Source organism: Ovis canadensis, chromosome 6 (genome assembly GCF_042477335.2).
Source record: "Ovis canadensis isolate MfBH-ARS-UI-01 breed Bighorn chromosome 6, ARS-UI_OviCan_v2, whole genome shotgun sequence".
Taxonomy (NCBI): Eukaryota; Metazoa; Chordata; class Mammalia; order Artiodactyla; family Bovidae; genus Ovis; species Ovis canadensis.
In genome coordinates, this window is record NC_091250.1 from 51,349,144 (window position 1) to 51,366,730 (window position 17,587).

At 35.5% G+C, this 17,587-nt stretch overlaps 1 protein-coding gene across 5 annotated transcripts in view; it reads left to right on the forward strand.

Annotated features, from left to right (window-relative positions):
- SNCA (synuclein alpha) overlaps window positions 1-17,125 on the forward strand; it is a 155,336-nt gene extending 138,211 nt beyond the window's left edge. For all 5 annotated transcript variants that reach the window (XM_069593704.1, XM_069593705.1, XM_069593707.1 and 2 more), the window contains exons 5-6: window positions 14,425-14,508; window positions 16,527-17,125. In XM_069593704.1, coding sequence (XP_069449805.1) covers window positions 14,425-14,508; window positions 16,527-16,559 — 117 coding nt within the window. In that variant the 3' untranslated portion in view covers window positions 16,560-17,125. The remainder of the gene's footprint in view (window positions 1-14,424; window positions 14,509-16,526) is intronic.
- Window positions 17,126-17,587: the final 462 nt, after the last annotated feature.

The window sequence follows — 17,587 nt, forward strand, 5'->3', positions numbered from 1 at the left end:
TGTTGGTAAGCTGTACTACTTCTTTGGAGAAATGTCTATTTAGGACTTCTGCCCATTTTTTAATTGGGTTTGTTTGTTGTTGTTGAGTTGTATGAGCTGTTTGTGTGTTTTGGAAATTAAACCCTGTTTGGCACATCATTTGCAAATATTTTCTCCCATTCTGCAGGTTGCCTTTTCATTTTTTTATGATTTCCTTTGCTATGCAAAAACTTTAAGCCTGATCAGGTCCCATTTGTTTTTGTTATTATTTCTATTTTCTTGGGAGATTGACCAAAGAAAATAGTGGTTCAGTTTATGTTAGAGAGTGTTTTGCCTGTGATCTCTTCTAGGAGTTTTATGGTGTTTTGTCTTATATTTAAGTCTGCTGCTGCTGCTGCTGAGTCACTTCAGTCGTGTCCGACTCTGTGCGACCCTATAGACAGCAGCCCACCAGGCTCCCCCATCCCTGGGATTCTCCAGGCAAGAACACTGGAGTGGGTTGCCATTTCCCTCTCCAGTGCATGAAAGTGAAAAGTGAAAGTGAAGTCGCTCAGTCGTGTCCCACTCTTCGTGACCCCATGGACTGCAGCCTACCAGGCTCCTCTGTCCATGGGATTTTCCAGGCAAGAGTACTGGAGATATTTAAGTCTAAATCACTTTATTTTTGTGCATGGTGTGACAGTGTGTACTAACTTCACTGATCCACATACAGCTGTCTAACTTAGCCAGCACCACTTGAAGAGAATGTCTTTTTCCCATTTTATATTCTCGCCTCTTTTATCTAATTTTAATTGACTGTGGGAGTGTAGGTTTATTTCTGGGCTGTCTATTCTGTTCCATTGATCCATATGTCTGTTTCTGTGCCAAGAGCATGCTGTTTTGATTATTGTATCTCTGTAGTATTGTCTGAAGTCTGAGAGAATTATACCTCCTGCTTTTCCTTTTTTCCTCAGGATTGCTTAGATTCTGGGTCTTTTATGGTTCCATATGAATTTTGGGATTATTCTAGTTCTGTGAAAAATGCCATGGATAATTTGATAGGGTTTGCATTAAATCTATAGATTGCTTTGTGTAATATTGCTATTTTAACAATATTAATTCTTCCTATTGAAGACCATGGGATATCTTCCCATTTCTTTGGATAATCTTTGATTTCCTTTGTTCTTTCAGTTCCTTGGTCAGGTTTATTCTAAGTATTTTTTTTTGGGGGGTGCAGTTTTAAAGGTTTTTTTTTTTCACATTTCCTTTCTGTTATTTCATTATTAGGGTAAAGAAATGCATCCAATTTCTGTATGTTAATCTTGTATCTGGCTACCTTGCCAAATTCATTTATCAGTTCTAGTAGTTTTTCTGTGGAGTCTTAGAATTGCATTTTTAATCTGAAAACATTTCTTTGTAGGTATGAATTTTCTTTGTATGTGTATATAATATATTGTCTTACTATATGATTTAATGGTGTTCATCAGTGTGACTAACCCCAAGTGATCCAGATGGTTGATTACACAGTAATTTGTAAATTTGCTGAGACAATCTCAATAGGTATCTAACACAGCTAATGAGGTGTGTAGGTCATTTGCTAATAAGAAAGCCTAACAGATGACCAGGAGCCCCATCTTCACTCAGCCTCTTGCTAATTTTGCTTGTTGGTAGCAAGTGCAATTTGTGATGAAAATGATGTGCTGCAGCTACACTTTTTAATTAGGAGATTTAAGATGGTCTCAGGAGATAACCCCAGAGATAATCAGTGGTCTAGAGTTGTGTGTATGTGTGCTTTCTTTTATCTTAAACCATATCTTATACAAATTAGTAATGAAAGCTCATGGAAAGATTATGGACTAGGAGATCTAAAGCATAAAATGGCAGTATGTTATAAAAACTTGAACTTTTCAAGAAGAAAACAATTTCAACAAAATCTAAAATACTACTCTATTGAAATAACAGTGCAAAAACATTCAAAATGCTGTAATTATAGCTTTGTCTTTATGACTGTACCAGGTCTATCACTCTTTAATTCCTGTCAATGCCTTGCCCTTCCACTTACTCATTCTCTTTTACATCTAACTCACTACACAAATAATGCAGTTCTTAGCCCTCTCTGTATGTAACTGAGTTGAAAGGGCTGAGTGATCCGCTGTGTCTTGTCTCCCTAAGCTGATATGCTTCTCTGTCTTCCTTGGCTGGTTTCCTATAAAGTATTATCAGTTAAGTCTCATTTTATGATTTGTTTTATAAAGAATTCAGCTAGACACGCATCAGTTGGTAATTGGTTATATATCAGCTATTTGACAGAAGAGCTCCATTTTAAAAATAACATGAATTTGTGTCCTATAGTGGGAAAGGTCAGTCACAACCATTTCTGCTCCATGCAGCTTCTCATAAGTCTGTATCTTTGCTCATTAGCAATGGAGGGCTGTACCACTGTAATATTTTTGATAACCTTTTTTATTTCCAAGGTTTGTGGGCAGAGGTGAGATACTACATGTACAATATGTTGACATCCTTAGAGCAATCCCATTTTTAAAAGGAGGCCAGAGATATTCTGGAAATGGTATTATTAGAATAAAGGTATTGTTTTACCACATCTATATATACTACCCTATAGAACCTATAGAACACAGATTCTCTTCCTAAACATGCAGGCATATATCATAATCCATATAGTTTTATCCTGTATTTTATTACCCTAACATGTTCTGAGTTTATACATCATTAACATAAAAATGGAACAGAATGTTTTTTCAAAGGTGTTCAACATTTATTATGTTTGTTGTTTTTTTTTTCTTTTGTGGTAAAAATGAATAGAAGCTGCATTTCACATTATCAAATATGATTGTTTTAAAAACAAGGCTTTAATATCCATAAACTACAAAATTTCAAGGTTCCTTTTATAGCATTCAATGCATACTTAGGTACAGTTCTAGATGAGTTGAACTATGTTGAGATCTTTCTAAATAACACTCAGTTTTTTAGAGGTAGGTTTATACAACAGTAAATATACAGGTACCTGAGTAAAGTTATAACTAGTGACTCTCTGAAATGTTTCTTGTTATATTTTCTTGGAATAGTTACCAAATGTTTTACTATGCTTAAATATATATTAATACTATGGAGTTGAGAAATTTAAAATAATCATATTCAGAAAACAGAAAAGCTATTGAAATGAACACATACTTTTAAAAACTTACAAAAATTAAAGATGGAAAATGGGCAGAAAAATTTTTGCTTCTTCCCCTCTAGTTTCTTTGGCTGGTCTAATAAATAAATTGACATAAAACATAGTGCCAGGAGAAACACATTTAATTTTGTACAGGTGGGATCTCCACAAAGATACAAGATTCAAAAGCAGCCAGGAAATTGAAATTCATACACTATCCTAAGCTAAAGAATAGGGACCTGCAGCTTCAAAGGGGAGGAAGAGATTCACTGAAAGAGGCAAAGAGCAGATGTTTGATAATCAGATGTTTGCTTTGCCTCGCAGATAAAATAAAATTTATCTGAAAGTTACCTCTGGTTAAAGCTCTCTTTCTGGTACAAGGCCCTATCTAAATCCTTTTTTCCCCCCACTGTTTCTTCATTTATTTGCCATGAAGTGATGGGACCAGATGCCATAATCTTAGTTTTCTAAATGTTGAGTTTTAAGCCAACTTTTCACTCTCCTCTTTCATTTTTATTAAGAGGCTCTTCAGTTCTTGACTTTCTGCCATAAGAGTGATGTCTTCTGCATATCTGAGGTTATTGATGTTTCTCCTGGCAATCTTGATTCCAGGTTGGGCTTCATTCAGCCCAGCATTTTTCATGATGTACTCTGCATGTAAGTTAAATAAGCAGGGTGACAATATACAGCCTTAATGCACATCTTTCCCTATTGGGAGCCAGTCTGTTGTTCCATGTCCAGTTTTATACTGCAGTAGAGGAGAAGGCAATGGCACCCCACTCCAGTACTCTTGCCTGGAAAATCCCATGGACAGAGGAGCCTGGTAGGCTGCAGTCCATGGGGTCGCTAGGAGTTGGACACGACTGAGCGACTTCACTTTCACTTTTCACTCTCATGCATTGGAGGAGGAAATGGCAACTCACTCCAGTGTTCTTGCCTGGAGAATCCCAGGGACGGGGGAGCCTGGTGGGCTGCCGTCTATAGGGTCGCACAGAGTCGGACACGACTGAAGTGACTCAGCAGCAGCAGCAGCAGAGTAGATTTACAATATTGTGTTAGTTTCAGGTATACTGCAAAGTTGTTTAGTTATACATGTATCTATTCTTTTTCAAGATACTTTTCCCATATAGGTTATTACAGAGTATTGAGTATAATTCCCTGGGCTATACAGTAAGCCTTTGTTGATTATTTTATCTATAGTAATATGTACATGGTAATCCAAACTCCCAGTTTATCCCTTCCCTCCCATCTTTTCCCATTGGTACCATAGTTTATTTTCGAAGTCTTGAGTCTGTTCCATGGTATGATTGGAAAGTATCAGAAATCAGTACTTTTCCAGGAGTCCTCTTAAAGGTGAAGCACTTTTGCAGGTACACTTTTCCCAAAGCACTAGAGTAAAAGAGAAGGTGTTTATTAATCACAAAAGAAAAAGTCATAAAGATTTAATGAGAATTCATTATAATGCAATTGATAAGGAAATTTGATTATTTTTATGACATTTTTAGGTAATTGGAATTATGACTGAAAATGTTATATTTTTAAGAATTGCACACAATTTCTGGAGTACACATTAATAACATACATCTAGAGAAATATAGCTCAAAGAAGATTTAGTATTACTTCCTGCCTGACAATGCTTACCATGTAATTTAAATATCAAATAAACAATGTTTAACATCCTCATATATATATATGAGAGAATAAATCTTTAGAGCTGTTTCAGGGACACTCTTGAAAATGCCAATTATTTCAAGGGCAAAAATATTTCATTTAGAGTATGATATGGGGAATTCAAGGATCATAGATCATTGTGATATAATATTTAGTTATCCACATAACCAAAGTAACAACAAAATACTTTGCAGGCAGATACAGAAAGTTATATAGCTGTTAAAAAAAATAGCTCTTTTGATAGAGAAGACTCAGTTTTCTTAAGTAATCAAATACTTGTAAATATAACATGAAGCACAAGAAATGATTTTGATAAAATATAGAATCTTTATTCTAGTCAGATTACTTAAAAGGGTAATGAGAAACCTTTCACAGTCTTACAAAGGGCACACCAGTAGGCTAAGGAAATCTTGTTGTTGTAACAGATGAAAGAAAATTTTACATAAATAGGCATATGCTAATTGTTATTAAAGCTTATTCTTGAAAAGATATATAAATTTATTCAATGTTATCCAACTTAACTACACAAGGCAAAATTCTCTTTTCTTCTTCCCTCCCCACTTTTCTTCTCAACTTTGTATATCCATTTAGTTTCAAAATGAAAAAGCAGAAAATAAGAGAAATAATTGTTACTTTAGGACAAAATTAGTCTTTTCCCCTTAATAAATCATATCTCTATACTTCATACCTTTTCTCAAACACATCTTACCTTCTTGCAGAGTTTTAATTACATATATTAATTATAATTCTTAAGTCTTGGAAATATTAATATCTAATGAAAACGTAAGAAAGTGTGAATTGTCAGACTAATATTCCATAGATTAGCGTTTTAGGAGTATATTGCATAATTTCTAGAAGCGTACACTTTCTCATAGTACAATTTTTTTTTAAATATGGCGCAAGACATGTTACTGACAGGTGCAAATATCTTTAATTTCTCTATAAGAAGAAGTGAAAACCAATAATTGATGTTTCTCTCTTTTACCTACTTTGGAAATGACCTCAATGAATTTCCATCATTTAACTTAATATAGCAAAACTCTAAATTACCAAAGAGATTTAGGACATATAGTAAAACATAATTATTTTTGAAAAGTTCACTTAAAATTTGTATCTCCGTTACAATTATTTAATTCACTTGTTTTTAATAACCATGTTTAGAATACTCATAAGATGAGACATTAAAGCAGCAAGCCATCATCTTAGGTTATTTTTCCTTCTGATAAATTCTGTAACAGAGATAATATGAGCTTATTTGACTATTAGTAAACCTAGGTAGAAAGCTCTGAAGATATGCCTATTTTAATTAAACTGACAAATTTAAACTAGGTTTTTTTTTTTTTTTTGTAAACTAGTTTTATTTATCAAAGATTACCACAGACCACATGAACTTGGAAAGCATTTGGATTAGTGTCTTATTTCTCAGGGTTTAGAAATATATAAATTAATAAGTGCATATTTTTTTAAGCCAGTTAAAGTCAGTTGTTTTTTTTTTAACAAAGTAATTGTAGCTATACCTTCCAGTAGAAAAATATCACATATGCATAACATACATCTATAGATGTATATAAATACACAGACAGAGATCCTGTATGTCAACTCGCAGCTCAGGTTGTACATTTTTTAGAAGCTAAGTTTTATTTGGGCGCAGAATGAGTACTGCAAGTCTGAGAGACAGAACCACAGATAGCTTTGAGAAACTGCTGTAAAGAAGCAGGGGAATGGTCAGTATATATGTGATTTTGGTGAAGGGAGAGAGACATACAATCAGACACATATTTTTCAGAAGCTTTCTGCTAGTCACAACAAACAGGCATCACCATGAAAGATTTTAGTGCTTTTTCTAGGCATAAGGAGATATAAGAATTGGGCTTAATAAAAATCGGCTGCTGAAAATATCTATCTAAAGACCTGTCCTGCGAGTTTTCCCAGAGCACAGACTGCCTCATCTCTGCTCTCCACCCTGAACTCTTTTCAGGGTGTGTTGAAAATTAGCAGCTGCTGCAGCATGTGATTTAATCCTTGTAGAGGTAGATGGCAAGTGCCAATTTGTAGTGAACAGATAGCTTCCATCCCAAAATTGTAGCCACGAATCAGATACAACAGAACAGAGCTCACTAGTTCATAAGTAACAGCTGAATCCAAATTGTGTCTCTGGAAGGTGGAACAAGTGAAGTTCACCTACTCAAATGGCTAAAGCATTTTACTAATTTTTGTGGAGAAGACTTTTAAGATTCATATTTGTCCTTGACAAGTAATCGTATGGGAGCTGTGTACTAAATTTTGAGGAAGGGAAAATTTATAGCAGTTTGTATTTTCAAAAACCTTTTCTCCATCCCCCCTTGTTTACTTCTGTCTCAGATGATTGTGGGCTATGTATTAGTTATCTCCCTTGGGTGTTTACATTTGAAAGATATGGAAGATTTACTTCTTTAAGTGACAAAGAATGCATGATGTCTCCAAGGAGTTTGGGAGTGTGTTTATGATCCAAAGTCTAGCATAATTACTATTTTCTTCTTTTTAGAACACTTGTTTCAATGTCTTGATCTTTTACAGTGTGTGCAAGCATTTTGAGATCAAAAGGGGAAGTTTGGAGGTTGGTAAAAGATAGGTGTATTTTGCATTGTTTTTTAGAGGTGCATTTCTGGTTTTGTGAAGGTTTATTAGACAAGGGCTGTTGATTTTAATTCCTCGAGGAGTTGGGTTGCAGCCTGAGTGATATCAAATGGCTGGTTCACCCATTCAAATACATTATCTTAATTTGCTCCCTTATGTCAAGGAGATTTCCAAAGAAGGTGGAAATCAAAAGATTTCTATGTTCTGGAGTCCAGGGTTTAACGCCATATGTCTGTTAAACTTCTGAATAAAGTTTTTAATGTTTTTCTTTTTTTCTCCCCTGACTGTACAATTCAATCTTCGACCAACTCACCTCAGGAGGAAAAACCTCAACTATTGCTTCTCTTAGCCCCTGAATACTGGGCCTTTCCCTGATTATTTAGGAGGGCCTGGGTCATCTGTTTCTTCTTTAAGAATGCCCCTTCTCCCCATAGGGAACTGTCTGTTTTCTCTGTTAACTACATTATATCCAAAATAATGTTTATGGTTGGGAGAATACATCTTAGAAGCGAATCAGAGTCCCTGTAAATGGGACTGTGAACGTGCAACTAATCTTTTTAATGCCTCTCTAAATCTGTGAAAGTGGAGGTAAAAGGACTTTGTTATTTACTAGAACTACTGCCATCCATAAACACCAGTTCTTTGCATTGGGGGACCAGAATATATTTGCATTGCATAGGAAAGCCTGAAGCCAGCAGAACCCAACTCAATTACAGGGCCCTGGAAAAGTAGGAGTTGTTGTAAGGATCAGTGAAGCCAGCCCAAGTGATTGTGTTAAATTAACTTCCTGGCTTTCAAGATTTACACAAGTATTCTTTATATCCTGGGCCTAGTGATCTGGACAGAGTTATTCTCTGCAGATCTTAACAGGAAAGGGAAGTTGAAACAGGCAGATGTGGCTGAGCAAAACAGAAAGAATACTTTATCTGTTGTTGTTTTTTAATATAGGGGAAACACAGCAGAACTTGTCTAAAGAGACACCAGCCTAGTGAGAACAATGAACTCACCAGTCTGTGAGACCAGTTTAAAAAACAAGCTTATGGGATCTGTGCCTATATTCAACCCTATGATTATCCTCTTTATGACAAACAGCACAAAAGAAAACAAGAATATTCATAAGAAATCTTTACCAGAGTCACTATACCAAAGATAGTGGTTCACACAAATATTTTCTCCTGCTAATCTAAATCTCGAAAAAGAAAAGAACTCTCCCTACTCTTATTTCCACCACATCCTGCAGGCAGAGACCCAGGAAACTGATGTGGTAAGAACTCTTACCTTCTACCAGAGCTTCCAGGATCTCTCAGCTGTACCAGCCATGGAACAAAAGATGTCCAGCCAAAGCAGAGCCCCACTTTGGGCGCCAGACTACTGGGGAGGAAAAATTTTCCTTTCATTCCTTATAGGTTCTTTGGTTGGTCTCGTAACTAAATTTTGACATAAGACAGATTCACAGGAGAAATACAAATTTGATTTTATACATATGGGAGCCCCACAAACATGAAACTCAAAGGCAGTCAGGCAATTGAGGCTTATATACTACCCAGAGCTAAAGAATAGGATAGAGGCCAGAGTTGCAAAGGGGAGGAGGGCAGTTCACAGGAAGATGAGAAGAACAGATGTCTGGTAATCAGATGTTTGCCCCACCATGCAGATGAAGCTTTCAGATTAAAAAAAAAAAAGTTATCTCTGGTAAGAGCTCTTTCTGGTACAGGCCTCTAATCCATGCTCTTTTTGGCAGTTATGGAGGAGGTAAAAAGCTACTCCAGAGTCTGGTGGGCCTTGACTGCCTTCACTTCAAGTAATCCACCTGTCAAAGTGTCATATTTTAGGGTACATATCCTGCTTCCCTTTAAATGCAGCCAATCACTATCACATAGACTCCTGTTTCTTATATAGCCTACTCAATTCTGTCCATCCAAACCACATAATTTCCAAGCAAATACCCAGATATCTTCTTTGATCTAAAAACTTTTGATTATTTTTTTAATTTAAAGAATTTCTTTAAGTAAAACCCCAATATTACATTTTAAAAATAAACAGTAACTCCTTAATTAAATATCCAAAGCAACGTTGAAATTCTCCCCTCTCATGTTTGTTTCTCATTTTCTTAAACGAGGATTCCAAATAAGACTGAAATAAGATTCTTAAATTGTAATTTTCTAATGCTCTCTCAAGTCCACTTTATAGGTTTCCCAAAACTTGTTTTTCTTGCAATACTTACTTGTTGAAGTAGTTATTTGTCCTGTATCGTTTCCCACAGTCCAAAAGTTGCTGATTGCATCCAGTGATGTGGACTTGGTTTTCAGTCCTTTGTATTTGCTGTAAACTGTCAGCTCTAGTGATATTTAGGTTTCAGTGAATTCTAATGTTTGGCAAAGATATTTTTATTGGTGTTGATATGTCTGCCATCAGGCACATGTATGCGGTTATATCTCTTCATGTCACATTGGCAAGCCGTTAGTGATCCTTGCCTAGATCCCCTGTAAAAAAGGTGATAGAATTCTAATTCATTCCTTTCTTAGAAGAAAAGACGGTATCTGTATAAAGAAAACCTGTGGCCAACTATTTGATTACCCTCAGTTCAGTTTAGTCGCTCAGTCGTGTCCAACTCTTTGCCACCCCATGAATCACAGCACGCCAGTCCTCCCTATCCATTACCAACTCCCGGAGTTCACTAAAACTCACATCCATCGAGTCGGTGATGCCATCCATCCATCTTGTCCTCTGTCGTCCCCCTCTCCTCCTGCCCCCAATCCCTCCCAGCATCAGAGTCCTTTCCAATGTGTCAACTCTTCACATGAGGTGGCCAAAGTACTGGAGTTTCAGCTTTAGCATCATTCCTTCCAGGGAACACCCAGGACTGATCTCCTGTAGAATGGACTGGTTGGATCTCCTTGCAGTCCAAGGGACTCTCAAGAGTCTTCTCCAACACCACAGTTCAAAAGCTTCAATTCTTCGGCACTCAGCTTTCTTCACAGCCCAACTCTCACATCCATACATGACCACTGGAAAAGCCATAGCCTTGACTAGACGGACCTTTGTTGGCAAAGTAATGTCTCTGCTTTTGAATATGCTGTCTAGGTTTGCATAGGTACAGTTTTACCCTAGGTACAGTTTTTACCGGAAAGGCAAGATACATGTTTGATGATTTTCCTGTGACACATTTTTCCTGGTCGATTCTTTTTTTTTTTTTTTCGGTTTTTTATTTTTTAAATTTTAATATCTTTAATTCTTTTTTTTTTTCAGAGAGCTTATGTTTTTTTTGTTGTTGTTGTTTTTTTTTTTTTGAAAATTTTTATTTTTTATTTATTTATTTATTTTTTTAATTTTAAAATCTTTAATTCTTACATGCGTTCCCAAACATGAACCCCCCTCTCACCTCCCTCCCCATAACATCTCTCTGGGTCATCCCCATGCACCAGCCCCAAGCATGCTGCATCCTGCGTCAGACATAGACTGGCGATTCAATTCTTACATGATAATATACATGTTAGAATGTCATTCTCCCAAATCATCCCACCCTCTCCCTCTGAGTCCAAAGGTCCGTTATACACATCTGTGTCTCTTTCCCTGTCTTGCATACAGGGTCGTCATTGCCATCTTCCTAAATTCCATATATATGTGTTAGTATACTGTATTGGTGTTTTTCTTTCTGGCTTACTTCACTCTGTATAATCGGCTCCAGTTTCATCCATCTCATCAGAACTGATTCAAATGAATTCTTTTTTACGGCTGAGTAATACTCCATTGTGTATATGTACCACAGCTTCCTTCCAATTATGCAGTCCAACTCCTACCTGTGCTGTGCTTTCCTCATACGCCCCCATCCTATTCTGACCCCTGGGTAGCACTTTAATGAATATTTAGAGCCAATAGGCTATGTGTGAAGAATATAGTAGGATGGTGAAATTATACTGCAGCACAATACTGGACAGAAAATAGGCAATTGAGCAGCATAACCCTTATTTTAAAGAATTTTGAGTAATTCTCTTTTATACTGCCACTTCATCCCCACTATTTCCTTAACCCTCACTAGTTTCTCTGTTGTTTTTCTTTTTTTTTTACACACTAGAGAATTTATCAGGGTTTTGATAAACAAAGGCAACTCTCACTTGTGTTTTGACTAATACTTTTTGTTCTTTTTTTCCCTCTGGGTAAACTTTTATAGTATGAAGGGTACAACAGGCCCATAGAAGATATAATGCTTGTGAATAAACTTTGATGGGTTTCAGTAATCAAGTTATAAGACAATTTTGTTTACAAGGAATAGACTGTTAACTGGGTCCTAAAGGAAGAGTCAAGGCATAGTCAGGGATATGACAGAATTTCCTATTGCTCAGTTTCTACAATCTATAGATAAAACATTTTGAATTCCAAAATTCTTTTGGGGAAGTAGTTCAGGATAGTGGTTAATGGCACAGAGTCTAGAGTCACCTGTGCTAGTTTGAGCAAATTACTAAACCTCTTTAAATCCAGATTTTCTTGGGAAGTGGTTAAGGATATTCTGCCTCATGGGAGGTCTATGAGCTATTTCTATTTCATGTAATGTAATACAGGTAAATATCTTAATGATAGCTTATTAATGTGTTTTATTTTAATGAAACCAATAGTCTTATTCTCTAAAGAACAACATTTAAAGTCAGCAATCAGACTTGTGATATCAACATATATTCCTTTAGAGAATAACGATCATCTGAAAATATGGGCCTCTTCTTATGCCATCTTAATACTTATTAACCATCATGGTATTTGTTTCACTTGCTTCCACTTTTCCCCATTTATCTAAGTATCTTCATTTCTGCCTTATCACTTGGCCTCGTTAATATTATATCTATGGCTTCTCAAGCCCTGACCCACAAGTGACATATTTTACTTCAAAAACTGTGGATATTTGAAGTGTAATTTTAAGGATTAGGTAAATACATGGTCAGAAAAGCATGTACTTTTAAAAATGAGTAATTATTAAATACTTGCAACCTAAGTAAATCATTATTTAAAATTAATAGGGGTAGCTTTTGCTTGAACCCAATACATGACCAATCTAGCCAAAGAATTCATTACTTGGATGAACTTTGAAAGGTGCAACAGACACACCCAAGTACACATAGACACACATATTCAATAACATTCACCAGTCTTAGTTGTACAATTAACACCTTATTTGTGGTAGAAAGCAAGTCAGTTCTGCATATTGACTTGTCCAGTCTGTATCAAAATCTTTAAACAAATTAGGTTAGAGAAATAAAGCTCCAAGAGCTTAAAATGATAGTAACAAGAAATTTACCTTATTATCTTCATACTTGACTATCACTAAAAGTTAATCTAAATAACTACTGAGAGGGCTAATGATGTCACTGGCTCTTCCCAATGAAAAAATGGTATTGTTGCCCCATTTTATCACCAAGGCTATTTGATGCTTACAGAAAGCTTAAGAAACATGCCCAACATCATGAAAGATCTGGAATCTTTAGCAGCTAGGATCTGAACTCAAGTCTTGTGATATTATAGTCCTTATATCTAACCACCAATCAGCAGAACTTGTATTCTTTACATTAACAAAAGGCAAAACACTGAAAATACCACCTTTACTCCATGTTTAGAAGTAAAGTATTTTAGCGAAGGTTTATATTACCTTATTTCATTTGTAAACAACTAGGACTTTTTAGATCAATCAAACAGGAGTTGGGCAGAGGAGGATGACCTATAAAATTCTCTGCCCAGCTAATTTAAGAATGGGCTTTAGTTTGACCTTTTCTCACTGTCAGCCACTTCCTTATCCCTCTCCCTACCTGTCAGTCATTCACATGATGAAGACATGGGGAGATGTTATTTACATCAGACGTGTGGGTGCAAAACCGCTTCAGTCATGTCTGACCCTGTGCGACCCTATGGAGTGTAGCCTGCCAGGCTCCTCTGTTCATGGGATTCTCTAGGCAAGAATACTCAATTAGATTGTCACGACCTCCTCCAGAGGATCTTCTTGACCCAGGGATCGAACCTGCATTTCTTATGTCCCCTGCATTGGCAGGTGGGTTCTTTAGTACCAGCTGGGAAGCGCCCCACGTCAGGCATAGTTTTAAATAGACACCACACTGACTGAAGGACTATTTGATATATTTGAGAGATTCTATATAGACTCATGTTGCTTCCTTGCTTTTTCAATTTTCAGTGACTCCTTTATATAATTCCTTTTCTGGAATAAATGCAAAGCAACAAAAGGTACTTAATGAAGAACAATAATAAAACCATGACCATTTCAGGTTGAATTTGTGGTATCCTATTTCTGACCAAATATTTGATTTTTGCTCCTCCAAATATGTACAGTTTCAATCTTGAAATTTCAGTTTTTTTGTTTCTTTATCATCTTTAGAAATAAAATATAAAATATATATAACCATTTATAATATAAAAGCATACATAAGTTAAAAGCTTACAAAAATATATGCATAACTGCCCAACAAATATTACTCAATATTCTGTTGTGCCTTCCTCCAGTCCGTTTCACTTTTGCATCTGAATTCTACCTATTATATCTATAATATATACAACACTTACATACTGCTAAACATTATAAAAGAGGTTATTTTCATATAACTTATGTCATAGTAATAGATGCTTTCATAATTATCTATTGAATAGCTGAATGATAATTTTTCTATCTCTTCATCATCTATTAGAATATTTAGGTTAATAATTTGTTATTCTGTCACTGATCCTATTAAAAACACCTCTGTTCTCTAGCTTTGGACTGTTTTCTGAATAGTAAATTACTTGGCAAAGAAAAAAATCATCCATTTTTAGAGATAACACATGTAGTGTCAGTGTTTTACCAAAGGCACTGTAGAGTTTAGAATATTATCAGTAATATTAAAGAGTGTCATTTTTTACCACATCCCTGCCAGTACTGTGTATAAGATTTTTTTCAAAATATGATTGTGATTTTTAGAAGTAAATAACGGTACCTCTTCATAATCTTTGTTTGCTTTTCATTTAAATATTAGGGTGAAGAAGGAGCCTCCCAGGAAGGAATTCTGGAAGATATGCCTGTGGATCCTGACAATGAGGCTTATGAAATGCCTTCTGAGGTAAGAATTTACACATATAAAACTCCAGACAGAAAGCTTAAAAGCTTAACATTGGGTCTAGTCATTGGCACCCCAAGTCTGCCACCTTCAGATTTCCCTCACCTTTGTTCTCAAAGAGAATGACTTACTCTCTAGGTGCACAAGTTGGCCAGATCCAGGATGTCCAGCGTGTGGACAACTTGCAAGCTGTGAATCGTTTTTACATTTGTAAAGAGTTATTTTTTAAAAAGGCAGCAGCAGAGACAGAGACCATATGTGCACCACATAGCCTAAAATATTTTCAGCCTGGCCCTTTACAGAAAGAGTTTGCTGATCACTACATTAAAGAATTATTTTACTAGAAACGTTACCTTCTAAAACAAATCCCAAAATGGAAAGTTAGAGAAATCAACTAAATACCGAGACAACATAATTATTATTGACCATACATTTCTAGCTGGATGTGTGCATAGTAAAAGTAAATCAAAATTATAGAGTAGAAATATGATAAATGCATGGTTTTTAATAGTGGATATATTTCAGTCTATCATTCTAAACAGCATAATTTAAAGTTTCTTTAATAGAAAATGTTTCAGAAGGGAAATTAGAAAATACCTTTAGATGAATGACTGACTTGGGAAGAAATAGAAAATCTGAATAGATTTCTAACAAAAATATTGAATTATTAAAAAAATAAGTGAGAACAATATTACCTTGATATCAAAATAAGACATCACCATTAAAACCTGAGTTAAAGTGTGTTCTAGTAGGGTTGTTCTTCTTCATGGCATTTTTAAAAAGTATATTGATAATCTCCCACTTGTAGAAACAGACTAAATTGTTTATTTTCCTAATTTTACCAATATTCTGGGTTTTTTTTTAATATTGGATTGGCCAAAAAGTTCATTGGGATTTTCCATAAGATCATACAGAAAAATACCAAAACAAACTTTTTGGGCTCCCAATGAATGCACAATGCTAAACACTAAGGAGAATAAAAGAGTATTTACTAGTACAAGAACACAAGGAGTTTACACTTCAGTATGTTTGATTAAAAAATAATACAAATGTATCCCTTCATTTATTTATCATGATACCCGTGACAATCATTACTGCCTTTTATGCATGAGGCATCACAGGGGCAAAAATATACACCATGCACAAAGTTAGTATTTTACAAGATTTTTTTTTAGCTCAATCGGGGTAAGTTTTATAGAAGAGGTGGGTGGGAAGGGGTGGGAGATGTGACAGGTCAAAATGAAGGAAGGACATTCTTGCACAAGAAAATCTCCAAGGCACACATGCCTGGGAATCCAGGTGGATATGTCTGAGGCACAGTGAGTAATTAAATGTGATTCAGGCTCTGAGAATAGTGACAAATGAAAGCTGCAGAGATTGGTCCAAGATGACTTGTGAACTACTAGAAAAACCTAGCCATTTAAGTTTGTACTTTATTCAGAAAGCAGCTTGAGTATTGAAAACATGTTTGTTTTTAAGCAGGATTCTGATATTATTAGAGTTGTTCTTTAGGAGGACTGATTTGGCCTCTTTGGTTAAGACCATTGATATTTTTATTGTACGTGTTACTCAAATATTGGAGGGGTAAGGAGGAGCTTTGAAATAGGAATAATTAAAGCTGAAGATGAAGATGAAATTTTTAATCTTTAAGTGTCTTAATTTCTTTATAAAAAATTACCTGATTTAGTTCTCACGCTTTAATTGAAGAAAATGAGAGTCAGAGAAGACAGACTAGCTGCTTTGTCCTACAGGACCAGGTCACAGATTGTTAAACAGCACATCTAGAAGCAGAATTCAGATATCTGACTACCACCCTAATTAATTCACTTTTGTATTTGAAAGGCAGATGAAACTGTTAAAAAGAAAATTGTATTGGATGTAGGAGAATAGTTTCAGATCTGTAGGACTATATCCTTTTTTCAAAATGGCAAGCCATGTCCTATCCCATTTTCCTGGAAGCCCTTGATTACTGGTCACTTATGCTAAACTTCATGTTGCCTTTCTGATTTTCCTTATACTAGGAAGGGTATCAGGACTACAAACCCGAAGCCTAAGAGATATCTTTGCTCCCAGTTTCCTGAGACCTGCTGAAAGATGTTCCACCCTGTACAAGTGCTCAGTTCCAACATGCCCAGTCATGACATTTTTCTCAAAGTTTTCACAGTGTGTTTTGAAGTCTTCCATCAGCAGTGATTGGATTATCTGTACCTGCCCCACCAACTCAGCATTTCGGTGCTTCCCTCTCACTGAATAAATGGTAGCAGGGTCTTTGTGTGCTGTGGATATTGTGGCTTCAAACATAAAATGTTAAAACAAATTAAAAACACCTAAGTGACTACCACTTATTTCTAAATCTTCACTATTTTTTTGTTGCTGTTGAAAAATTGTGAGTGATTTACTATCATAGATTATAAGATTTTATGGTGTCTTTTAATGATTCTAAAGAATAATGATGTATTGTGAAATTTGTTAATATATACAATACTTAAATATATGAGCATGAAACTATGCACCTATAAATATTAACTATAAAATTTTACTGTTTTGTGGTGTGTTTTATTAACTTGTGTTTGTATATAAATGGTGAAAGTTAAAATAAAATGGTATCTCATTACAAAAATTTTATCTCCTCTCACTTTAATAATAAAACCATGCTTATAAACAACATGAAATGAGAACACAACTCACTGAAAGCTCTTAACAGTCATCTGAAGGAGGAGGAATTTTAGAGGTGTTTAAAAAAGATGAGATGAAATATTAACCCTTTACTAAGGAAATTTCCTAAAGCAACACTGTCCAAAGTTTGTTTTGCTATGCATTAGTACCTTAAGAGGCTATACTAAAAAAGTGGGTTCCCCTCCTACACTGTTGGTGGGGATGTAAGCTGGTGCAACCACTATGGAAAACAGTATGGAGATTCTTCAAAAAAACAAAAATAGAATTATCCTATGAGCCAGCAATTGCACTCCTGGACATATATCCAGACCACACTATAATTCTAAAAGATACACACACCCCTATGTTCATAGCAACCATTCACAGTAGCCAAAACACGGAAACAGCCTAAATGGTCGTTGACAAG